This window comes from Octodon degus, unplaced genomic scaffold, assembly GCF_000260255.1.
Source record: "Octodon degus isolate 3935 unplaced genomic scaffold, OctDeg1.0 scaffold00056, whole genome shotgun sequence".
Lineage (NCBI taxonomy): Eukaryota > Metazoa > Chordata > Mammalia > Rodentia > Octodontidae > Octodon > Octodon degus.
Window position 1 is genome coordinate 8,165,947 of NW_004524632.1, and position 25,466 is coordinate 8,191,412.

The window sequence follows — 25,466 nt, forward strand, 5'->3', positions numbered from 1 at the left end:
TGGGGAGGCCACCAGCTCCTCTCTCCCAGGGCACCCCAACCCTACTCTCCAAAGGGGACACTCCTATCTCTTGTTTTTTTTTTTTTTGTTTTGTTTTTGTTTTGCAGAACCGGGGATTGAACTCAGATCCTTGTGTTTGCCAGTCAAGCGTTTATCCTACTGAGCCATTTCCCCGGCCCCTGGGCCCAACTTCTTGCTTGTGGGTTCCTGCTGTGTGCCCAGACCAGTGTGGTCTGGAGTAGGCTCTCAATTACTAGTAAGTGGCAAGGAACCAAAACCAACAGCCTTGGGGAGGTGCAGGCGGGGCCTGCGCCCCACATCTTCCAGCCCCGCACTACACCTCCCAGCGGCTCCCAGGGAATTCCCAGCACCAGAAAGCCTAGTAGGAGGGCTGGAGGCCCACGTACCTAGCCCCACCCTCGGGGAGGAGTCAGGGAAGACAAGGTGGGAGAGAACCCTGCAGGGACAACCACTGGCAGGAAAAACACCTGCCGGAGCTGGCAAATGTGCGGGATCTCAGGAAAGATGGAAGGCGACCTTCTCTCCCTACTGGGCTCTCAGAAAGGGAGAGGGGTCTTCCCCCAGGACCCCGCAGGCCAGCGAACTAAAGCGTGTAGAATACACACCCCTCTCCAGCCCTGGGGTTCGTTCTCCCGCGGCAGTTTTCCAGACCCCCAACCCAGCCCTCGGAGGGCGGGGCTGAATCCAAAGGGACCCACCGGGGCCAGCCAGGTCCCTGTCCTCCTCTGGACTGACGTCCCCGTTAGTAGACGAGCGAAAGCGTGACCCCTCCTTGACCTCGAGCCCCCAAAACACAGGAGGGGTAGAAATGAGTGCACAGCCTGGCACACACCGGCACGCACACCCACCTCCAACTCGCGTGAACACGAGTCCCCCAAAACACTCGTCCCAGGCTTGGGGCAAAGCCAATTCCCACGGCCACACACGCGCGCGACCCCCTCCCCGGCATGCGATCGACACCCACGCTGCAGTATGCTAGAGGGGAGGGGTGCGCACCCCGGGAAGGTCATGACTTTCCGGGACTGGAGGAGGGGGCGCCCGCCTGCTGCGTTTGGGCTGGGGGCGACCCATGCGGTACCCACAAATGCAGTGGGGGAAGGGAGGGGGGCGTATCTCACTATCTGAAACCCGCAACCGCTGCGCCCCTTACGCTGCGCCGCCCCTCGTGGCCGCTGTGCAGGCGGCCCCATCTCGGTGACCCCCGCTCCCAGCCGAACCCCGGCGTCGCCCGGGCCCCGCAGCCGCTCCCCCTTACCTGCGGCTACAGGTGCAAACGCTGGGGTCCCTGAGCCCGGTTCCGCGTGGGCGGGGAGGGAGGGAAGGCGTCCCCACTCCCGCCCGCCCGCGCGCCCGGGCTGTTCCCTCCCCCGGCCGCCGCCGCGGTGCCCTTTGCTGCAGTGGAGCGCCGCCGCCGCCACCACCGCGCCTGCCCCGGCCCCGGTCGCCCCGGTAACCGCGACTCCACCTGGCGCGGCGCGGCGCGGCGCGCGGCCGTGCACATCGAGCCGTGGCCCCCTCCCCCCGCGGGCCCGCCGAGAGAGAGCGCGGCGGAGGCTGGCGGCTGCGTCGCCGCGGTCACCCGATCCGCAGGCCCGCCGCCCGGGACTCGGGTTGCTGATGGGGGAGGGCGAGTGGCTAGCCCGGTGGCGGCGTGGGGGAGGGGCCGTAGCTGGTTCCCTTCCCAGGGTCCCCTTCACCGTCCCCACCCCCAGCGTCTGACCTATCGCCACCTTTCCTGCTCACAGTCCCCCCCTTCCAGGGTCTCAGCTTGGGCACCTTTGCCCTTTTAATTCTGCCCTGACTTCACGGCTTTCAGAATGTGGAGCCTAAAATGCTGAACTTCCCTTAATGGCCTCTGATCCTGGCCTGCTGTGTCACACTGGCCCTTCGCCAACGTCTCTGGTCCCCTGCCTCAGCCCTGGGGCAGGACTGCGATACTCTGTGAGTACTGAGTGCTCAAGTGATAGCAAGACCTTTCCTGGGCACAGTCACCTCCCCAGCCCCAGGCAAAGGTGCCCGCAAACCCACTCTTCCTTCCATCAGAGCAGGTAGAGAGACTTGGATGACCCCAGGATCAGGAGCTCACCACGTCAGCGTCACTCAAGCCTGCCCTGCTCACAGCCCCAAGACACTCCTTCTAGCGAGGATCCCTGGGGTCCCTGGGTACCCAGAGCCTGCATGTGCACACTGCACCTCTTCTCTGTCCTATCCACTCTGGTACCTGGGCTTGGTACCCAGTCTCAGAGGCAAACACATCTCTGTTCCCCAAGTTCAGCCAAGATGGGGCAATGAGCCAGAAGGAGAGTAGGCTAGATGCCTGTGAGCGATGCCAACTGTGCCAACTACAGCTAGAGCTCAGTTATGCCCCCATTCAAATGGCTGTGCTCTGCAAACGCATTAGGTGCTGATTGGTCCCAGCTCATTTTCCTTGAATGACTCCTCCAGCAAGCACAGGTGTGTGACCCGCCACCCTTCCTTCCACCAGCCCACAGCTATGCGGCCCCAAGGCCGGACCTCCCTGGGCTACCCCTCCTCATGGCACCCCTCGCTCCTGGGTCACCCTCCCCCATATCCCTATCCAGGCCTGAGCTGGGAGCCCAGGGAGTCCTACGTGTCCCTCTGACTACACTGAGAGCCACCTTCCCACCAGGAAATCAGGCTTGATGGCTTAATCCTCTAAACACTGAGGTAAAGCCTTGGACCTAGCAAGGGAAGTGGGTCCGCATGCAGAACTCTGATGGGTCAGCTCCCAAATGGGGACTGAGATGACCTTTACTGGGGGAAAGGATAAGAGGTCCCTGAAAACTTAGAGCAAGACAGCATCCTCTCGTTTAGAGGGGAAAGTAATCAAATTCTGAGTACTATGCCCAAAAAACTTTCTTCCTCCACTCCAAGCAGGTTGGGGGAGGTAGGGGCAGGGACTTGGAAGATCAGGGGACATGTCAGCACAGGGCACAAAAGTCTCCTGAAAAGGGGGAGGTGAAATAAAAATTCAGAATATCCCCCCTCTAAAAATTAAAAAACAAAAAGCCTCCCCGAAGCCAAGCCCGCCGTGGGTCTGAGGCCAAGCTGGAGGTGGGTGACTCACCTGGGCGGGCTGGCCAGCCCCAGAGGGCGTGGAGTCGCCATGCAGGTGGGAGCAGAGGGAGCTGAGGAGGCACACAGGGTCCACGGTCCAGCCGCCAACCTGTGTGTGTGAAGCGGGGGACACCCCATTAGGGGGAGCGGGCAGGAGCCGCTGGGGCAGTGGTGAGGCAGAGATGGGCAGCCCCAGGGCAGGTGCGGGCCCAGAGCTACCGCACTACAGGGGTGCAGGGACTCCCTTCCCCGGGCTGGGCCTTGGTCTAGGGCCTGGAGTCTGCTTGCTCTCACAGGAGGGGTCCGAGGGCCTGGGACAGGACCCTCCCTGTCAGACATCCTGGAAGCTGAACGTCCCAGGTGGTCCTGACTACACCAGTCTCCTGCACACTTCCCCTTCTCCCTCTGCCTCCTCCCCAAGGGTGTCGTCAGCTCACCTCACCTGTCCCTCTCCTGGGGACCACTGGGCAGGAGTGGCCTCACTGCCACAATCCCTGTCCTAGCAGCACAACTGTCATTCTTTGGTCTTTTTTCTTTTCTTCTTCTTTTTTTTTAAACACCAGGAATCAAACTCAGGGCTTTGTGCTTGCTAGGCAGGTGCTGCGCCACTGAGCTATATCCCCAGTCCAACAATCTTTCTTGCCATCTCTGGAAATGCTGTCCTACTCCAAAGCCACCAGGCCTGATTCCCCCTAGACCTGCTCCCAGCCCTCCAGCCCTGTGGCCTTCAGCTGCACCCTCTGTTGGTCCAACCCTCCTCCTTTCCCTGACCATCACCAGTTGTACCATGCTTAGGAGGAACCAAATACCCCCAGCCGAGGGAAGGGGCCGGGTCCTGCCACTCACCCTCCCCGGGAGGAAACAGATGTTTGACAGAGGAAGGGAAGGAAGGCTGAGCCTGAGCTCTGATTCCCACCCTGAATGTCTGCTGAGTGCTCGCTGGGTACTCCCCAGCCTCTTCCAGCCAAGCCAGGGAACACGCCAGGTGCTAGGAGGCCACAAACCCATGCTCACCCTCTCCCCAGGCCCGTGCCCCTTGAAGCTGCCACTCGGGCTGTCTCTATCCTTTTCTAGCTAAACTGCCCTGAAAGACAGGTGTGTGACCTGGCAGGCCCTCGCCATCCCCCATCACCCCACCAGCCCTCTGCCGCAGGCCCGTGGCTGCAGATGGCTCTACCCCTGTCCACACACTGGACCTCCCAAGTGCAGGTCACCCCTGCTAACCCCTCCAGCAGGACCTTCCTCCTCGTGGTGGCAGAGGTTTATGGTCCCCCTTCCCAGTCATCACAGGCACTCTTCCCTCTCGACTAGGGTCTGCCTGGCTGGCCCTCTAGTGCCACTCTTCAGGTATCCTCAGCAGTCTGGGCCCTCTGGAGTTGTTTTGTGCGCACATGCCAGGAGGCATGGTTGCTAAGGCCCCGCCCACCCTCTCATCTACTTATATTTCTTTCCCCACCCCCAAGCCTTTCCCACCCAGCTATCAGAATCTGTCACCCAGGTACCTTCTGTCTTTGCCTCCTCTATCAGGGCAGCAAACAGTCTCCTATCTTCCCCCCTCCTTGATACACTCCTCCCTTCACCACTGGAAACCCAGCCTTCCCGGCCCCAATGCTACAAGCCCCGCTTTGTCCGCTGTCTCCATTGCGCCCCACAGCCTCCCAAGCATCCTATACCAGCCAGGGGGCTGTGCTACCCACCAAACGAGTGCAGGCCTATGCTCATGGTACTCCCTTTGCATCCGCTAAAATAGCCTACTTTTTCTCTATCTGTGCCAGCCCCGGCAACCTCCTAGGCCCTGTTTGGGGACCTTCTCCTCCAAGAAGTCTGCCCACTGATGCCCTTTCTCTAAAGCCCTCTGCACGCATATGCATGTCATACACAATGGAAGCACCCTTTCCAGGGGGACTGGGGAACTGGGAAAAGGCCAATGCCAGACAGAGCTGGAGGTGACATCTGGAGACAGACAAGCACCACCAATGTGTCCATGTGTCCTTTTTCCTGTGGGGGGGGTGGGGAGAGGGCACCCCGGGGTAGCCAGAGAAGGGAAACTGAGTTAGACAGGTGGGAGCTGGGACTGACACCCCAAGGCTTGCCAGAAAGGTGGTTGCAGGGATGTGGGCCACCCCTGGTCCCTTCCCCCGGTGACAATGCCTGTGTCTCTGCAGCCAGGACACAACCAACAAAGCCCTCACCAAGGCAGCACTGAAGGCAAAATGAGGCGGCGCTCATGCATTCATGTGTGACTGTGGGGGGAGGGGCAAGAGGACCCCAAGGATCCCAGACAGCAGGAGGCCTGCTGCAGGGCGAGGCCTCACTCCTCTCTCTCCAAGCCTCATTGAGGAAGAGGAGAAACCAAGGCTCAGAGAGCTGTGGCCTCCAGCTCCGAGTCACACAGCGAGTCTTGGGGCCAGGAGTCCCAGAACATAGAGGTAAGAGGCCCCCCCTTTCTGGGGCAGTCCTCGCAAGGCTTGGGGACAGTCAGATCCAGCCTGCTGAGGCCCCAGCCTGACCTATTAGGACCCCTCTGGCAGAGGTACCAGAGCCAAGCACCCCAACTCCCTGACACTCAGGTCGCAGTTGGCCTAGGCACCATATCTGCCCATCCTCCCTCCCGGCAACCCCTAGGCGTGGTCTGAGGCCAAGCCACCCCTTCCTTCCTCCCGGGTTGGGAAAAGCTCCCCAACGCCCTGGCACCCGGACGCGGGGGTCCCCCGCCCCGCCCTGCCCCACTCACCTGCTCGCGCATGCGATCCTGCTGGCCACGCAGGGCCAGCGCGTGCTGCGGGTACTTGCTCTTCAGGTGGTCCATGAAGGCGTCGCGCTTGCGCTCGGCATCCGCCTTTTGCAGCCCGCTGAGCGCCTCGAGGCTCTGCGCGGCGATCACGGTGTGCCGCCGCTCGGACGTGTGCACCAGGCCCACGTTGGAGAAGCGCCGGCCCCCGGCGCCCCCGCCCCCGCCCCCCAGGGTCCGGTACTCCCGCGGGTACTCGGCATCGTCGGCAGACAGCATGGGGGGGCTGCTCCGCTCCGGATCTGCGAGGGGGAGAGGGGCGCGCAGGGTCACGGGGTGGGTGGGAGGGACCTTACCCCGCTGGGGACCCTAAGGGGCGGGGCCTAAGGGACCAACCATCCTCACAGGAGGGGACGGAAGGGGGCAGAAGTGTGGCCTGGATGGATTGGAGGGAGTATCGGAAGACCAGAGGAGGGGTGGGGGGCCAAGGCCAGGAGGCCACTGCTTGTTCCTCCTGCGTGTGCTTGGGGGTGATGATGGCAAGGGTGCCCTCCTTGAGAGCAACCCCCTTCTTGAAGCTGGCGCTTCGGGAAGGGGACAGATGAAGATGTTCAATCCACAGCGTCCTCTAACGAAGGCTGCGGTCCCTGGGATCAGCACTTCCGGTAGCCGGACCCTGGGTCTGGGACCCATGCGGGAGTTAGGGAACTCCCAAGAGGGTGGGGCCTTAGGTAGGGGCAGGCACAGGGACCCTGTTCCCCTCCCGCCCCAGACAGACAGATGGACTGACAGGAGAGGCTGGGCACAGAGGACAGTGAGATGGACGGGGACAAACGTAAAGGAGAAAGAAAGCAGACAGAACAGCGCGAGCCCATGGGCCCCTTCTTCAGTTTCCTCCAGAGAGGATGTACAGGGGACAAAGGACAGCACAGAAGCAGGGAGGGCAAGGCCGGGGGCAGAGGTCCCTCGCGCAGCTCTGACTCCCCCCAAGCCACTGGCGCTGAGCTGCTGGCTGCCCCGGCCCGCCCCTCTACTCCCACACTCCAGGCCACGTCATCAGCAGCCTGGGCTCCAGAGGCCACCAGGTCCTCTGGGGTGGGCGCCCCAGAAACACTCCCCAGCAGGAAACAAATCTGTCCTCCTCTGCCCAGAAGTCACCCCTCTGGGAGACAGCTGTCCCCCCTGCAACACCTCCACCCCACAGTCCAGCAGCACCTGAGTGGCAGCCCCCCACTATAGCCTCAGCCTGGGGAACACATTCACCCCCGACTGCCTGACTCCCTGAGGCAAAAGGAGCTGAACTGGGGATTCTGGGACTCAGCCAGGCTCCCCAGCATGGTTCCACCACTGTCTACAGGCCTGGTGCCAGGCCTCTGCCACCCTCTGCCCAACCACAGGAGAGGACACCCAGTTGCATTTCAAGAAAAGATGCAGCTGGGTGGAGGAGCATTCCTGGGTCAGGCACTGGGAACGGAGGCAGGAGGATCACCTTGAGTTTGAAGCCAGCCTGGGCTAAACAGTGAGGCCCTGTCTCAAAAAATCAAGCACACACACACACACACACACACACACACACACACACACACCACCTCTCCCCACTGGCTGTGGCTGAGGTATGGATATCAGGTGCCGCCCACCAACACCACAGGAAGAACAGCTCTGGGCTCATGGGTCAGCATCTCATCAAGGGCTCCCCCAGCCTTGTCACAGCTCCAGGGCCCCCAACATTGCTGTGGGGAGGTGTTACTACGACCCCTATTTGAGAGATGGCTACCAAGGCTCAGAAGTCCCGTGAGAACCCCAAGGCACCAGAGTGACACGTCTGACTTGGCTTCCCTACCAATTAGGTTTACATGGACTTTTCTCCTTACAGGATGACCTGTTACTGGGACAGCAGTAACCACTGCACCTCACTGCACCACACCCACATGGGTTTCCTGTTCCCTGCTTTTCCCCCCTGCCAGGCCACCCGCTCTGCCCCAGGCATCTTTGTCCTTCTATCCCTCTCCCCATTCACCAAGTGAAGTCCAGATGCACAGAGACGACTCTGAAAGAAACACTGGTGTCTTTTAGGCATCTTTTAACCATTGCACCTTTATTTTTACAAAGACTAGGAAAATCCCGATGAAAAGGTAAAGCCGCTGGTTCCACAGATTTTGTTAGGGTTAAATCTGGCTGTCCCCTCAAAGTTCCTGTGCTCCGAGATGGGACTCTGGGACAGTGAATGGACCCAGGGCTGCAGTGCGCATTGGTGGGTTTGTCCACTAATGGATTTATAGCTGATGTGAAGCTGGTCTAAGATGTTGGTGTGGGCGTGGCCTGGAGGTCCCTGGGCGTGGCCCAGAAGGGTCTATAGCCCTCCTCCTCCTTCTCTCTCTCTCTCTCTCTCTCTCTCTCTCTCTCTCTCTCTCTCTCTCGCTGACTCTCTGACTCTCTCTCTGTCTCTCTCTCTTTCTCTCTTTCTTTCTTTCCTTTTCTTTTTTTTTTGGTACCAGGAATGTGAGCTATATCCCAGGGCTCGATTCTTTCTTTGTGACAGGATCTAGCTGTGTGTAGCTCAGCCTGTCCTTGAACTCACAGCAGTCCTCCTGCCTCAACCTCCCTCCCATGTGCTAGAATTCTCAGCCCGGCCGATCTTTCTCTGCACCTGTCCACCATGCCATGGGCCACTCCTCCTCCACCAGGCGCTTGTGTCCAGCGACCCTGTCTAGAAGCAGCCAACTATGGATCGGAACCTCTGCAAACTGTGAGCCAGAGTAAGCCTCCCCTCCTCTAAGTTATGGATGTCAGGTCATCTTGTGTCTCAGTGACTGGCAAGCAACTAAGACAATACTGCTCCTCACAATGGCAATGAGAGGAGAATTCCTCTTTGAGGCCACATGGATACTTGGAGTTAAATCCAGAGCCTCCGTACTGAGCTACATCCCCTGCCTGCCCTTAATTCTTTTTTTTTTTTTTCTTAATTTTGAGACAGGGTCTCACCAAGTCCCTAAGTTGCCCAGGTTGGGCTAGAACTCAGTCCTCCTGCCTCAGCCTCCCATGGCACTGGGGGCATAGGCATGCACCTCTCTGCCTGTCTTAGTTTTCCTCTTTCCTCTTAAATAAATGTACTTAAGCTCAAAGTGAGTTATCAAAAACAATATTGAGTTAACATAGTGCAAACAGTTTCCTGATACGGAGGAGACTGCAGAAGACGGCGGCTGATGGAGTGAAGCGGAAAAGGGGCTGGGCAGCCGGGGCATCTTCCTGCGAGCCCTGCTGAGAAGGGGCGACCTGGGGAACAGGGGCTGGGGAGAGCGAGCCTGGCCCACAATCACACACACACACCCTGCTGGGCAGGATGGAGGGGCCTCCCGGCCTCCGCCTAGCTCTCCACCTCCTGGCCTGGCCCAGCCAGGACACTGCCCTTGTTCCAGGCGGCTGGGCCCCTCTACCCTCCCTGCACCCTGGGCACCACAGCTGCCTTCATCCGGGTCAGGATCCCAAATTCCACCCTCAAGGGCTCCCTCCTGGCCCCAGAGAGCTCCTGCTCCCCACCCCATGCCCGCCACACCAGTCTCTCCTTGCCTGTCTCCAGGGGGTACACACAGGTCTGAGGCTTCAGGGACTGGGAGGACCCTAGGACTCAACCTGGTCCCCCAGGCAGGTGAGGGCGGGGACGAGGGGCTGTGGGAGCAGATGTGGAGAGCAGGCAGCATTCACACTGAGGTGCTGATGCACAGGGGAGAGGCAGGAGCTGCCACTGGGGGTGTCAGAGAGGGACGGAGCAGAGTGACATCTGCATCTCATCTCAGAGGAAGGGCCATGGCAAGGTGGGGCTCAGATCCGAAACGTTTAGGAGCCCCTTTAGAAATCCTCTATTCTGGGGTGATAGTGTACGCCAGCACTTGGGAGGCTGAGGCAGAAAGAACTCCATGAATTTGAGGCCAGCATGAATTGCAGAGCAAGGTACTGCACCCCTCAAGAAAGCCCCGGCTGGAGGCACCTTGATCTAGCCAGCTTTTCCCCAGGGACACTAGGTATTTATCAAAACAGCAAATCTCCCCATGGAGTCCAGGGAAATTGGAGGTGTCATCCCAAGCCCTGCCTAGCTGCCCCCCAACGGAGGAGCAGCACAAGGTTCGCAACAATGGCCATTCCTGACCAGTGGCACACCAATCCCTGGCAGATGGCCTCCCCAAACCAGCCACTAGCAAATTCTGGGGCACCCCTGACCCGCGGGGCCTGAGCAGTGCAGGAAAAGGCAGGGGGATCGATTTCAGTACCGCCGGACAGGATCTAGGTTCCAGGTGGTGCTGGACAGATCCAGGCTTCCTGTTTAGTGGCAGGCAGGTGAGCAGAGATCGGGCTGAAATGGGCGGGACACAGAGGGATCAAGTGGGGTGTGAGATGGGCGGAGGAGAGGAGCAGGGAAGTCTCCCTGTACTCCCAGCACCCTCAGTGTGCAAGGCCCCCATGATTTCTGAAGCAAGGTCGAGGTGTAGGAGGTGTCAGGCAGGGGCGACATCAAGGCTTGGAAGAAGGCGAGGCATCAGCTGGGACCCGCGGGGTCGCCCTCAGCTCCGCCCTGCAGATGGGGAGGCGGTGGGTGCCCCCCAGCGGCTGGCTTCGGATCGAGGCGCAGGTGCCCAGGCAGAGTGACATTGTTATTTGCTCCAACCATTCTAAATTCCACATTTATTTATGGGCCCGATTATTTTTATCCCGCACTACATTCTTTTCTAGGAGATCACTGTCACTCGTAAGGAGAATGAATCCCCGCAACTCAGAGCCACTGTCTTCTAAACCCACAGCCGGTCCCCACCTGGCGTCTTTCCCCGGATGTCACTAGCCCCTCGACGTTCACACATGATGTCATTTCAGAGGAGAGACAGGAGAGGGAGAGCGGCCTGGGAAGCGAGAGACAAAGGGACAAAGCGAGGAAGGAGGGAGCGCTGGGGACTCTGGGAACCCTGCTGGCCACCTGGCCATCAGGACCCTGTTTTCTGTCCCCAGTGACCAAGAGGCTAATGAGGTCCCTTCCAGGGAGACCCAGGCTGTCACTGTTGCCCCTGGTTACTGCCCAGAAGACAGGAAACAGAGCACCGCCTCAGGAGTGATAGGCAAAGCAAGGGCAGAGGGCCCCAGCATGCCTTGCACATGCATGCACACGAACACACGTATGCACACCCATGTGTGGCTCCTCGTCCACCTGTGCAGCCATAGCAAGAGAAGCCCCAGGCACTGCCACTGCCAATTGCCCTGACAACTCCATCCAGGGCCCTTGCACGGCCAGGGAGCTCACCATGCACGGAGGTCGGAGGCCAGAGGACAAAGGACAACCAGGGACGCCGGCTGTCTCAAGCCTGGCAGAGGTTCTCAGAGCCATGCCTAACCCCATGCCCAGGGGGGACTCGCAGTGGCCGGGTGCCATCTCCCCTATGCCTGTGCCCTCACCCCATGGGTGCTGGAGCAGAGGCCCGTCTGTGTCTGTTTTCTAAAACCAGCTTTTCTGCCTCACACCGAAGTAGTCAAAGTCATTTTCCGGGCAATTGCCTTTCTGTAAACATCCCTGTGTAATAGCCCCCAAATTGCTAATGCCCAGCGCCCTGTTGAGTCTCCCTGTCACTTGACAAGAGACTCTGAGCATGGCAGGGTGGGGACTGCAGGGAGGAGGTGGCTCTGGACAGGTTAGACAGGGGCACAGCACAGCCCCTAGGGGCCCCAAGGCTGCACCCCAAGACACTGTGTCTCCTGCCAGCCCAGCACCACCCCCTGGATGACACCGCAGGTTAGCCAGCTTGAGCTGTGGAGGAGTAGACAGGGACAGGGAAGAAGCAGATCCACCTAACCAGGGAGGGGGCTAGACGACACAGGGGACGTCCTGGTGTGAGGCACAGGCCCAGGGGACACAGGGCAAGCCCAGACACGTTTGCATCACAGGGTCCCCAAAGAGAGCCAGCCGCCCTCCCCCAGTGCTGAAAAGGAAGACAGGAGAGGAAGAGGATGGCACAGCCCATGCCCATGCCGTGCCATGCCCACTGCCTGGGCACTGCAGGTACCAGGGACACTGGGAGAGGACAGAGGCTGTCAGCTGTCATGGGGCCCTGGGCTGGTGGCAACATGCCCCCTCTCCACAGCCAGCACTGGTCTACAGAGCCACCGTGGAGAAGGGCAGGGCAGGTCACTGTGCCCTCATGGCTGGGGTGACTGAGCCCGAGCTGCCACGTGGGCTCCCTTCGGGGCGGCCTGTGCCCCTGGGCTGTCCTCTGCCCCTCAGCCCAGCATCTGGGTCAAGGTTGGGGTCCCCAGGAAGCAGAAAGCAGAGGGAAGTGGGGAGGACCCAGCCCCCACCACTCAGCTCCACACAGGCAGAAAAACACAAACCAATTTGTACAGATTTAAAGCCCACCGAAGGCCACTTAGGGGGTAAACGAGTTGGAATCTAATCAAGGGGCCCGCACAGGACTGAGCACCCCCAGGAGCAGCCCAGCCTGTCCTTCATCCCCTCCCTCAGCCTGGGGGCCTCTCTGATGGCACAGGGCCCAGCCCACCCAGCCTTCAGGACAGGGCCAGAGGGGGTGAGGAGCCCCAAAACCATCTCAGCGGAGGCGGAGCTGGGAGCAAAGATACCAGCTGTGGCCTTGGTGCTCTCTCCACCGACCACCCCAACTGCAGGACACTGCATGATGCCACCTGCTGTCACTCATGCCAGGGGCCCCATGGGACAAGGCCCCCTCAGCACCCGACCCTTAGACAGGGAGGAGAGATGTTACTAGGCCTTTCCTCTTCTCCCCCTGCCCACCCCTGCCCACCCGGCCCACCTCCCTTTTGAGCCAGGGAACTGAAGCTAGGAGAAGCTGGCTCTGTCCCACAGGAGCTGGAGGCAGAGCCAGAAGTGGGACCCAGGCGACCCAGCCCTCCCGCAGGGACAGGATTTTTCCATTCCACTACGGCGTTTCCCAGAAGGCAGCTGCCCTGGCAGGACACAGAATGACAACTCCAAGTCAGAACGCAATGAGGTGCCCACGCGTGGGGATGGGGGGCACGGCCAGCACCCCCACCCTGCATCTGGCCCAGCCCGCCTTGCAGAAAGCCGGAGAGCCAGCAGCCCAACCCCCACACGCTCCAGTGAGACCCCCCCCCTTCCAAAAGAGCCAAGTCAGAGTCTCAGAAACACAGCCTCCCCCCTCTCCCCACTCCAGTCTGCCCACGCACAGCCGGCGAGCTACAGCATCACTGGAAATCAGTGAACATGAGGGTGAGCAAGCTCTGCTCCAACCTTGTTCTGCCAACTGATGAGTTACGTGACCTTGAGGAGGTCAAGAGCCTCTGGGAGCCTCTGTCCTCTCATTTGTTTAAAAAACAAAAACAAAAACTCCTCCCAGACAGCTGTGCAGGTTGTGCACTGCACAAAGGCGTCGGGCCAAGGTGTTGAGGAGGCTCAGCTCGGCCCTGAGCTGCCCCTGGTGTCTTTTCACTCTGTCAGAGGGGTATGGCCCCCAGAAGTGGGGCTGTTGCACGCAGCTCCCAAGGAAGAGCGGTCTAATTGGCTGTCCTAGGAAGGGAGGGGGTAGAGCTGCAGAGCCCAAAGCTGGGGAGGCTGCAACGGCCCATCGTGTGCCCACTCAGTGTGGTGTCAACACGGTCACTCCACGGCGTCTCCGCACTCAGGCACCCAAGGAAGGTGGGGCAGGAGCAGACAGGCCCGTCCATGCACCCCAGAAGCTGGGTCTGGTGGAGGCACCGCCAGCAGTGGGCAGCCCATTCCCAAGGCAGGCAGGTCTGCTGGCAGTGACATGGGAGAAGCCGTGGGAATCCGCCACCTTGTGTCACCAGGAAAGCACTGACCACACTGAGTGTTCATCAAGAGCCTCCTGATGGTTGGGCAGAGCCAAGCCAGAGGCTGAGGCAGGAGGGTGCAGTGAGTTCAAGGCCAGCCTGGAATACCCAGTAAGACCCTCCCTATACAACACCAAAATACTGGGCAGAAGACCAGGCTGTGCCCAGACCCCCTGTGCTCTCCCTGAGGCCTCCTCCTCTGGGGCCAGGCCTCATTTCACCCCCACGGCCCCAGCGTGGAGCACTTCCCACACCCCAGAGGACCAGGCTCCTACACAAGCAAGGCAGCCCCGGTGCCTGCTCCTCTCCTCGGGGCCCCTGGCCTCGCCCCCCTCTGCTGGTCCCGTCCTGGCCACCTCAGTGTCACCCTCCATCAGTGTGTAGGGGACACACAGGCCAGGGCCAAGGTCACTGCTGCCATTTTATACACCACCTGGACAGACTGTATGCTGTGCCCATGCACAGAGCGGGCAGTTAGGTCGCCAGGCAGGCGCTGCACAGGGCACCTCCAGCTCTGGGTGGAAGGCAGCAGGGACCCCTCTGGCCTTCTATGCCCAACGGTGCCTCCCCCAGAGGCAGCTCCCTGGCATGCTCCTACCTTGCCAAGTGTAGCACTTGCTGACCTGGTCACCTTACAACCACCTACTGGGACTCATGCAAGTGTGTAATGTCACTGTGGCATCTGGGACCATGCTCCACCTGTACAGGTGCAAGGTCCCTCCTGAGCACGCCCATGGTGGGGGGCAGAAGGGGCTACCCAGCTTCCCGTTGCTACCAGGGGCCCCTGGCCTAACCTGGGGTTATCGCTCCACCCATACAGCCAACAAACAGCCGTGTCTGCACCCCACAACATTTTCTCCCTGGGATGCCACAGTGTCCTGGGGGGCCCTGGAGCACAGGGGAGGGGGCAGGGGAGATGCGCTGGGCAGAGGCCCCAGAACACTGTCCCCTCCACCTGCTGCAGACCCCGCATTCCAGCCTCTTCCAGATCTGCAAGCTGCCCGGGGCGCGGCATGAATCCTGGCCCTGGAATACCTATACCTCTGACACCTCCACAATCAGCCCCGTCACCACGGCTCACCAGGGGCCTTATAGCTCTGAGCCGCCCGATACTCAAATCACCTTGCTCTCCCCACGTGCAAGGGGGACAGTGAGGCTCAGGAAGGCGCAGCCTTTGGTGCTCAGATGGATAAAGGAAGGTGCCTGCTCTCCTCCATGCGGGTGGTCCTAGGCCCAGATCCCCTTCCTTCCTTGCACCTGCTGCCCCCAGACAGAGGTCGATTCCACCACCAGGTGCTTCCAGTCAGGCGGAGGCCCCAGGGCTGGAGGAACCCCTTCTACACCTGGTGGGTACAAATCCTCCCCCGGCCCCAGGCTGTGAGGAAGTGAAACTGCAGATCTTCCCTGTCTGCAAGTGGCAGTCAGCTGAGGCTTGCATACCTCCAGGAACGGGGAGCTCATCACCCACATGGCCGAGGCTCTCGCGGGCTCCTCCTTCCTTAGTAGGAGGCAGAGTGAGAGCCCACTCCCCTTCAGAGTGGATCGAGGCCCCAAACCATCTCTGCTTCTGCCCCAGAGTGGCAGGCCACCCTGAGCCCAGCCCTGGCCCTTCCTGCCGGCTCCTTGGCCCCTCCCCCGCACCTCCCACACCATGCCCCCAGCTCTGCGTCCTGCGTCCCGCGTCCCGTGCTTGCGCAGAGGCTAATTCTGGCATCTCATCAGACAGTAATTACGGAGGATGAGCACGCTGTCATCTCTGCGGCTCGGCACCTGTCACCACGCCACGTCCCGGCTGCCAGGATGAGACCGGAAGCTGAGGAGGAGGGGTGTGGCGGGTGAGGGTACTGGGGCCCTTCCTGCGTCCCCAAGGCAGGCAACGCACAACACTTGGTGGCCCGCAGACACACAAGGCTCCCTGCCACCCCATGTAGGCACTGATGGCAGATGCCATGTGTCACTTTCACACACACCGGTGACCAAACAGCAGGCAGAAGGGCCCAGCAGGTCAAAGCCCAAATCTCACCTCGGCCATGTTCCATAAGTGTGACCTTGAACAAGTCATTCTACCTTTCAGGACCTCAGTTTCCCCAACGCCAAAACAAAGGCAATAACCTGGCACCGTCTGTGGCCCGTATGAGCATGTTGTCGCTCCACAAACAACCAGTCCGCGCACACTCCATGCCTGGCACCGCAGGGCGTCTAGATCAACAAGCTGAAGCACAGCAGGGATTGTGGCGCAGCTGTGCGGGGGTCAGGGCTTGGGTTTGGTGGGTTTTGTTTTGTATCTTCAAATTTTAGCAGCAGAAATGGAGGGCGGTAAAGGGAGGAGGCAATGTTTTGTTGCCCCTGACATCTCCACATTGCCCAGCACACAGTAGGCACAGTGACAGATGTTCAGCACCGACCCTTTCCCAGGTCCCCAGCTCACGAGATGATGGCACAAGCCCCACCTGTGTCCTCCCCATGTCCCTCGTTGAACGAAACCCAGCATCTGCAGGGCGTGGTGGCACACACCTGTGATCCCCGCACTGAGAGGCTGAGGCAGGAGGATCGCCCAGTGTGGGCTGCACAGTGAGTAAGGCCAGCCTGAACTCAGTCTCAACATCCAGCAAAAGTAAACCTTGGAAGGTAGCGAGCTCCCTGTCACTGGAGGTATTCTAGAAGTGGGGGAAGAGAAGACAACAGTCTCTCTTTCCGCTAGGCCTGGGTCTCTCTGCTGCTGTCGTGCAGAAGAGGTGACCTGTGGGCACAGGATGGAAAGGGCTGGGGAGGCCCATAGCGCTGCCTTCCCCAGTGCAGCGGGAGAGGACAGGAGGGAGCTGCATCCACGGCTCTTTTAGGAAAACTCACTTTAATTAAGAGGCAGATGGACTAGTGCTCCGCACATCGTCTCAGCAAAGTTATGAAAAAGCCATCATGAGGCCAGGCTGGTGGCGCACACTTGTTGTCATCAGCACTCTGTAGACCGAGGCAGGAGGATCGCCAGGAGCTTGAGGCCACCGTAAGCTCAAGGTCAGCCTGGACTACCTGGTGAGCCGCTGGCTCAAAACACAGTTATCGCAGTGGCCGGTCGTGGGGATGGGGGAGGGCTGCCACATGGGTTGGGGATGCACGCGGGAGCCTGACACCCCAGGGCAGGGGTCCCCATGCCTATCCTGAGAAGGGTAGGGCCGCTGCCCCTCTGCAGGCCAGAATGATGGAGCCCCTGGGTGCCTGGCTGGTCCTCAGCAATCGTCCACAATGTGCCAGAGCGAGCGTCCCTGCTGCCTGTCGGGACCACGTGAGGAGGTACAAGGCCAGGGCACAGAATACAGGACAGGGACAGAACACACAAAGGAGCTGCCAGGATACCAGCAGACCTACGGTGCCCCCTGGGGTGTGGGACAGGCCCTACTGTCAGCTGGCCTGGCCCTGGATTGGGGGCTGCGGCTGCTAAGCCAGGCCTCTGTCCCCTCGTTGCTCAAGTCCGATGTGGGTCGTGTGTCGTGGCCATCACACACTCCGTGCCTGGCCAGGGGCTGCCCCAAAGCAGCAGATGACCTGCGCCCACAGGTTCACACCTGCCTGCACACTAAGCACATTCTTGTCTGCATCTTCTACCCCTGGCTGGCACTGGAACATGGTGTCCCTTGGGACCCTGGCCCAGGCCACCAACCCCTCTGCAGGGAGCCCCTGTCACCAGCCCTGTACCAGAGGGGGGCTTTGCAGCCACGCATATGCACACACACACTGACATGCACCCGCTTGCACGCCCGCACACGCACATGCGCACACGTGCAGTGTTTGCTGCCAGGCAAGGCGCCCTCCCCAGAGTCAGGGGTCTGCTGTCTCCTCCCCTGGCAGGGCCAGGCCTGCGGGGGACAGCCCCCTCCCCCAGCTATGGCCCTCAGGGCCAGGAGGGAGTCTCAGGGGCAGCGCCTCCCCCTGCTTACTAACCTGGAGACTTTAAACAGAGGGAACAGAGTCCTGCCGGCTTCCCTCCCGCCGCTCGCTGGAGCCCTGGGTGAGGGACAGGAAAGGAGGAAAGTCAGGAATGAGCAGCCGGAGGGCAGGACGGACGGGCCAGGCAGAGGGTGTTGGACAGGGGGCCGGACGGGGGCTCCCGGAGTGGGTTGGGTGAGGACAGAGTCTTAGGAGCTGCCCCTTGGGGTCACCAGGGGATACACGACAGAGATTGGGTGTTGGCGGAAGATCAGGGACAGAGAGGCAAAGACATCAGTGGGAGACAGACAGGACAGACAGCAGGGCAACACAGAAGACGCAAAAGGCTGCAACACAGTCGCTGAACCAGGCCTGGGCCTCCTCCCAGAACCGCACGGCAGGGCGCCCACTTGAGATCCCAAGGACAGTATCAGGACAGGCCATCTGCGGCCCCCAACCAACATCACCCACCCTGCAAGGCGAGGGGCTCCGCATCAGAAGGACCTGCCACCATCGGTGCTATGCTGGCCTCTCTGTCGCTAGCCCAGGACACCCCCACCTGCCCCCATTACCCCCAACCTGGGGCCCCCTCCGCAGCCTGCACCAAGGGAACACGGGCGTCAAAGCCACACACTCACACACACACACCCCTGCCCCAGCAGTCCCTCCATCCAGCACCGCCTCCTCCTTTACCCTGAGCAGGCAGGTGGGTGGCATTAAGACCCCTGCCCTGAGTGCAGCCTCTCTCGCTGGCCCTGGCCCATCTGTACCCACGGCACGTGTGGCAGAGCCCCCTGCCAATCTCACACTTCCAATTTTCCCACTGATTACCCAAGGCGCGGACGTCCCGGGGAGAAACAGCTGTCAGCCCCAGATGTTGAGATATTGACTCAGGAAAGCAAGATTGTTCACTAGTGGATCTGCCCCCAGAGGGCCATTGGTCAGGGCCATGGGGGTCAGGTGGACAGGGGCAGGGGACAGGGCAGGGAGCCCTGGCTTCCTGCTTGCCCACAGACCCAGGGGCCACCCAGGTACACCAAGGTTATAAAGGTGTTACCCGTCCTTTCCTGGAGGAGGGTGGTCCCCTTCCATCACTCAACCAGACATGGAGAGAGGGCAGAGGAAGGCAAGCAAATGACTATTTCTTGAATATTTACAAGGCGCCAGCAGTTCTGCCCACGTTGCCTCACCGCCTGGCAGCCACACTAAGAATCCACCACTAATACCCTAGGTTACAGAGAAGGCAGCAGCTCAGAGAGGGAAGCAACTGGCCCCAAGCCACACTGCGAACGGACCAGGGCTGGCACTGAGCTCCCAGCCCACGGGTAAACTCCTTCCTCCTCCCAGCTCTGCCCTCTGGGAAGTTCTGCCTAAAGTCTAATGTCTTTCCACTGCCTGCTCCCAAGGGCAATGCAATTGGCTGGAAGAGGTTTTTCTTCGATTTCTTTTTCTCATCCCAGGCATGGAGGCAAATTATTATTTTTGTTTTTTTTTTTTGTGAAAGGGTCTCACTGTTAGTTTAGGCTGGCCTTGAACTCAAGGCAATCCTCCTGCCTCAGCCTTCCACGTGCTGGGATTACAGGCAGGTGGCACCATGCCAGGCCAAGGCAGGAGCTGTGGACTGTGTCCAGATTTCCCCTTCTTCCCATTTCCTGTACTGACCTCTAGCTATCCCCAGCCCCTCGTTGTCCCTTGGCACCTCCATCACTGAGGAGGGTGCAGGAAGCCCCTTAAAGCCCCTGCCTGCGGGGAGACAGAGGGAGGGTCTGCACCACTCCTAAGGGGCCTGGTTTCCCAGAGCCCTAGCTTTGTGCCTCTAAGGCACTAGGGAGCCCGCAGGGGACTCCTCCAGGGTGGGTGGGAGGGCCCAGGAGAGGAGCCAGAGCAAAAGCCGTATGTCCCCAGGCTGCAGGGAGTGGGTGTGAGCAGAGCTAAACCAATCCTTAATTCTTCCCCCACGAGGCAGCTGCCGGTGCCCGGGGTGTCTGCAATTATGGTCGGTCCGGTCGCAGGGACCCAGGACACATGCTCCCTGCCTCCTCCCTTGTGGGCTCGCGTTACCCCTCAGAGGGAAGAGTCAGAGCCCAGGAGCCTCCGTGAGATGGGGGTCTGGGGTCTGCAGGGGGCTCTGCGGCTGGGCTGAGGATGCAGCCAGAGAAGGGGGCTGAAGCAGGGGAGAGCCCCACTCCTTTCCAGCAGTCAGGTGCTCCATTCTGGGACATGTAGAGAGCCAGGTGACCACAGGCGGGGAGGGGGCTCAAGCAGCCAGGGCAGGCCGTGTGGAGGAAAATATGGACTAGACTTCGACCTCGAGGCGGAATAGAATGTGACAAAGGCAGTTTTGCTGGGGTGGGCGAAATTCCCGATTTAGGGGTGACAGTAGGCTCTTTCAGCCGTCCCTTCAGTCTGTCCTCTGGGCTGCAGGCTGCACTTAGCCAAAGTGTGCCTGCGGGCTAGGAGGCGCCCCGTGTGTGACACGAACAAGTATGCATGAGCTCAATCTTCTTCGGCTCAGCTCTCCATTCCTGGTTTAGTTGAAACTGGGACATACTTGCCAGCCCTTGTGTGCCAACCCATATATACTTTGCCAAGCTTACAAATGACCAGAGAAGGCGACAGAACTGCCAGCACCACACAGCAGCGCACCCTGACACCTCCAAGCTAGTCTTTACCTCTGTGTCCTAAGGGGGGGGTTTTCCCGTGCCCTCCTCGGCCCGCCCCCGAGGGTGCCCAACAGCCATCGGGAAGGTCAGGCTGACCAGTGCCAGCCCACAGGAGCGGCACACCAGCTCGCTTCTCCCAGCCCCCAGCTCTCCTTCAGCGCCCACCTCCACTCCTTCTGCCAAGGCGTGGGCCGTCTCCTTCCCAACTGTCCTGCGCAGACTCAAGGAGCAGGAGGAGCCGCTGGTTTCCGGCCTCCAAACCCTCTGTGCCCACTCACGGAGGAGGAGGAGGGTGGGGTGTCCCAGGGTGACTGGCACAGGGCGAGACAGGCTGGATGGGGGAGTAGCAGGCCGTACAGGGGAGGGCTAGCTCTTCTAGGAACTGCTCCACCAGCCCTCACCTCTGCCAACCCCTAAAATCATCAAGTCTCAGGCCTAGAGGTCTTCACTGGATTTCCAGGCATTTGTCCCCTTCCTCATAACTTCTATGGGGTGTTTATATGCGTCAGACCCAGGGCTGGGCGTGGGGCTGTTAGCCCACCAGATCTTCACAACAAGCCCATAATCAGCAACCCATCTGACCCTGGGCAGTCCTCCCCTGAGTCTAATCCTGATCTCTCTTGCTGTGCTTCCTCTGGTCCTAACCTCCTGGGGGGTGGAGGGCAGTTTGGGTCCTGTCTTCAGAGTCTTGTCACAACCCAGAGACTTTGTGTCATCTCCAGACTATCAACTGTTATCCCAGCCTGGCCAAATAGGACAGGTAACTTAGAAGTCACACCATATAGTCCTGGCTGGCCTTGAACTCACCATGTAACCCAGGCAGTCTTGAACTCTTCAATTCAGCCTCTGGACTCCCCAGCCCGCTGAAGTCAGGAATCTCCTCCACTGAAGCCATCACTGTCTTCCCCAGCCTAGCCCAGTCATGAGGTCCACACCCAGACCTCCCAAGGGATCCTTGGCCTCCACTTCCAGCTCTGGGCCAATGGGCAAGAGGAGTGGGAGTGGTGGGTGGCACCCTGGGCAGGTACTCTCCCCCCTTAAGCGGGCACTATTAATATATGCAAATGACATGCAAATCACCCAGAAGAGAGACACAACACGCTGTCAGGAGACCTTGGAACTCATCAGCTCAGCTCCGCCTCCTCACTGCACAGGTGAGGAACAACAGGGCTGAGCTAGAGGTCACAGGGCATTGGGCCCCAAGAAAGGGGACAGACGCCCCCGCCAAGCACTGCTCTTCTGCGGTGGCCCTGTCTTTCACCTGCGGGTTCATGGCAGGCAGAAGGGGCCCAACGCCTGGCTGGAAGCCACAGTGGGAGATGGAGCCCACAGGTTTCCTGGATCGCATCTCAGACAGAGCCCAGGGGCTGGAGGGGAAAAGGATGCAGGGGCAGCAGCAGCATCAGGAGGCAGGGGCAGAGGCTGAGGCTCTGGGCAGGAAGCAAAGCGCTGCAGGTGCGAGTGTCTGGGCAGGAGAGGCAGAGCCAATGTCAGGGCAAGGTGCCACACGCACGCGCACACACACACAGGCATCCTGAGTGCTCCTCAGCCTCTTCAGCCTGGACTCACAACTAAGGCACCCGACAGACCATAATAGCAGCCCATCCTCCCTTCCCTTCCGAGCTGCGGCTGCGGCCGCTCCTCTCCGTCTTCACCACCTTCAGACAGTCCTAGAAAGCAGGATGAGACTACAGAGAAGGGGGGCAGCCAGAAGGAGAAAAGGGACAGGACAGAAAGGGGGTGTGGGCCCAGGGGGTGAGCAGATGAAGAGCAGGGCTGAGGACAACAAGGGCCAGGGAGAGGGGAGACTACCAGGGAAAGAAGCTGGCAGAGATGGGGGCAGGTGGACAGGGGGAGACAGGAGGGGGTGCACTGGAGCTCCGGGGACCTGGAGGACAATGCCAGTGCCTGACAGTGAGGTCCCTAGGCTGCCTGGCAGGAGAGGGGGCCATGCCCCTGCCCTTCTGCCCACCGCTCCTGCGCTGGCGCTACTGCCAGGAAGCCGCCCTTCCCCCTCCTCTGCGCCCTCCCCCCTCCCTGGGGGCAGGCAGGCGCTGCTTTCCAGCCAAATCCAGAGCCTTCATCTCCGCTTTTCAGAGCCCCAATGAAAGAAGGAGAAGTGAGTGCAGCCTTCAAACCCGCTGACGGCCAGATTTTATTATCTCTGCTCAAATGGGCCCTGGGAAGCCACCGAAGGATTCTTCAAAGAGCTCCTGAGAACCTCATTGAAGCCCGCACCTGCGCAGACCACCCACCCGCGGCACGGGGGTGGGGTGGGGGGGAGGGCTGGGGCTACAACCTGCCCCCCACCCTACCCTAGGGAGCAGAGCAAGGCAGCCAGCGACCTCACCCTCAGCACCCTGTGCCCAGACAGGGCCTCCAAGGTGGGGAACCAGGCTCCACCACCAGTTCTGGGGGTGCTGGGCACCAAACGCGGTCTCTGTCCCTCTCTGAGCCTGGAAGACTCAAAGGAAGGAAAAAAACAGACCTCCTTGCCAGGGCCTGGCGGAGCTAAGTGCTTGGGATTCCTCGAAAGAGAAGCCTTACAGCAAGCCCTGGCTCCTTCCCTTGGACTCCGCACCACCTAGCACCCATGGGCTGCTCCAGGCTCCCCTTGTGGGCACCCTGTCCTGCCCTGGCCCACCAGGCAGGAGGAAAGCCCCCTGCACTACCCTTCCACTAGCCCCACTATGGTTCCCCTGGTTCAGATCTTCAGCCCTTGTTCCCTTCTGTCCAAAGACCTAACCCAAGCTGGGTAAGGCCTGGAGGCTTGGCAGGCCAGGGACTTCAAGGGGCCCAAGCCTCACCCTCAGAACTTCCAGGGCTTGAGATCTTGGCAAGGATCGCCAAGGGTGGTGCTGGGCAGACAGCAGCAATGCCACCCCCACTGCCCAAGTCTGACCACACTCTGGAGATCAATACCCCAAGCCAAAGACAGAATCAATGGGTCTAATTAAACCCTCTTTCCAGGGTGGCTCTCTGAACAGAGAGACAGAGACACAGAAAGAGACTATCAGAAAGCCCTAGTTCCTGGCTGGTTCCCTACACATCTTGGAGCCCTGAAGACGCCAGACCCCTGCATTAGACAAAAAGGCAAGTAGAGCGGCAGGGGCTGGGGGTGTCTCCAAAGGGCTGATTTCAGGGACCCCCTCCCCTAGGGGGCTCCCTTCACTCCATGATGAGACCATTGGTGCCCTTCCCAGAGAGCTCTCCAGGGCACTGACAGCAGAGCAGAAGGGGATCCACCCGCATCTCCTTCCCAGGCCGGAGGTCATCACAGAGAACCAACCCTCTAAGAAAGGGCAGATGGAGCAGGCTGGGGGGGGGTGCTGGACAAAGATCCCCTTGTCCCCAAGGGAGGGTGGCAGGAAGCCAGGGCAAAGCCTTGGCACTTGCTGCCAAGGGTGCCAGGCGGTCTGGCTGGGGAGCCGGGGGTATTATTCTTAGAGCCCCCTTCCCTGTGCTTCAGCCTGAAACCCCATCTCCCTCTTCCATACCAAGCCACCAGCTAAGTCTCTGCTGGTAACAACTCCCCGCCTGCCTAGAGTGTCCTTCTGGTGTGAAAGCTGGTCCCCCCACTTGCCCAGAGTGGCCTCCACACCGAGCGGAACCAGCAAACCCCAACACTTACCCTAGCTGCCCCCATTCATCCACACACTAGCACCCGAAAGCACCACCAGGCCAGCTGCACAGCGATGACAGCTCACATTTGCAGTGACAGTCTCCATCTAATGCATCATTTTTTTTCAGAAGACGAAAAGGAATGTAAGCAACTGAGGCACCGAGTTAGCCAAGCAGCTGGCTCAAGGTCACCCAGACCAGGATCTCCAGTCAAGAGGAAGGTACCCCATCACCGGTGAAGTGCTCAAACCCCACCCAAAGGGACGCGTGGGGACCACAAAGCTGAGGTCTGTCTGTCGGCTTCCCCTTCCCCTAGACAGCAGCCCTGCATTGCTTTTCGAAAGGGTTCAGCCAGGACCCCTCTGCGCAGCTAGGAGATCCCACTTCTCTAAAAGTTGGGGTCCGCAGGACCTTCCTGGTGCCGCAGTATTGGGGTCAGGGGTTGAGACACTCGGCTCAGGAGCCCCTCCTCGCCCGCGCCCGACTCCGCAGCTCACCTGCCTCCCCCCGGCCCCCGGCGTCCCTCGGGCCGGCCTCCTCCCGGGGAGAGCGCGCCCTGCCCTCCGCCGTCCTCTCCCACCAGGCCAGGGCGAAGCGCCGCAGGCAGTGCCAGGGCTGCATGGGGAGGCGCGGGGCGGGGGGCGCTCCCTGGGCAGCTGCACGCGCCCAGCCGGGCCCTGCCAGCCGAGCTGCGGAGGCACCGGCCAGCCCCCTCCGCCGCCACCAGCATCCTGCTGCCCCCACCGACAGAACTCAGAGCCGGCCCGGGAGATTCTGACGTAGCAGGGGGGTGGGTGGGAGGGGGGCCGCGACGCGTCCCCTCGCGGCCCCACCCCTTGCGTCCCAGCCCCCCACAGGTCCTTCCCTGCGCGCTCACCCCGGACGCCCTCCCCAGGTGGGGGGTGCCCTCCCCTGCCCTCCAGCTCCTGCAGGAGGAGGGGTTAACACCCGATCGCCCCTCCTCCAACCCCTCCCTCTCCGTCGCGAAGCGGGGAACAAGCAGGTCCCCAGTTTCGGCGACTGCTGCTGAGACACAGAGGTCTCCAGGCTAGGGCCAGGAAGTGCAGGGGGTAGGGTGTGGAAAGCAGCTGGTATCCTAGCAACGCCGCCAACCCTAGACGCACCCAGTCCTTTCCTTTCCCGGGATCCGATGCGGACCCCATGCTGAGATTGGGGGGCCCTGGATGTGTCTCGCTCCTCCATCCCCTTCCCCTCCCCCTGCGGCCCCCTCCGATGCACCCCTCCCCTCCCCCACACGGCTGCTAGCGGCCCCTTCCTCTCTCACTCCTCCCCCTCCCCCAATCCCTCTCCGTTCCAACGCCGCGCACCCCTCTCGGAGCGGGCACCGCCCCCACCACTCCGGCCTCGCCAGCCCGGGACCCCCACTCGGTCCCAGCGCGCTCACGCCCCGGTCCGCGGCCCCTGCTCTCTACACCTGATCCCCGACCATCCGTCGCCCCCGCCCCCGGCCGAGGGGAAAACACACAAAGAAAACAGAAATACCTTCCACTAAGCATGGAGGCACATTAGGGAGGAGAGGACAGGGACATGCCTTGGGACGGAGCGTTCCCCATCGGGCGGGCGGCGGGGGCGGGGCGGGGCCCCGGGCC

At 60.7% G+C, this 25,466-nt stretch overlaps 1 protein-coding gene across 7 annotated transcripts in view; it reads right to left on the reverse strand.

Moving 5' to 3' along the window:
* Positions 1-25,466, reverse strand: part of Srcin1 (SRC kinase signaling inhibitor 1) — a 58,219-nt gene that overhangs the window by 31,523 nt on the left and 1,230 nt on the right. For 4 of the 7 annotated variants that reach the window (XM_023718055.1, XM_023718054.1, XM_023718058.1 and 1 more), the window contains exons 2-3: positions 5,834-6,132; positions 3,110-3,208 (exon numbers count right to left, since the gene is read on the reverse strand). In XM_023718055.1, the coding sequence (XP_023573823.1) occupies positions 3,110-3,208; positions 5,834-6,132 (398 nt within the window). Of the gene's footprint in view, positions 1-1,276; positions 1,339-3,109; positions 3,209-5,833; positions 6,133-25,466 lie in introns of those variants that run through there. The other 3 variants (XM_023718057.1, XM_023718056.1, XM_023718059.1) reach the window with 2 other exon arrangements.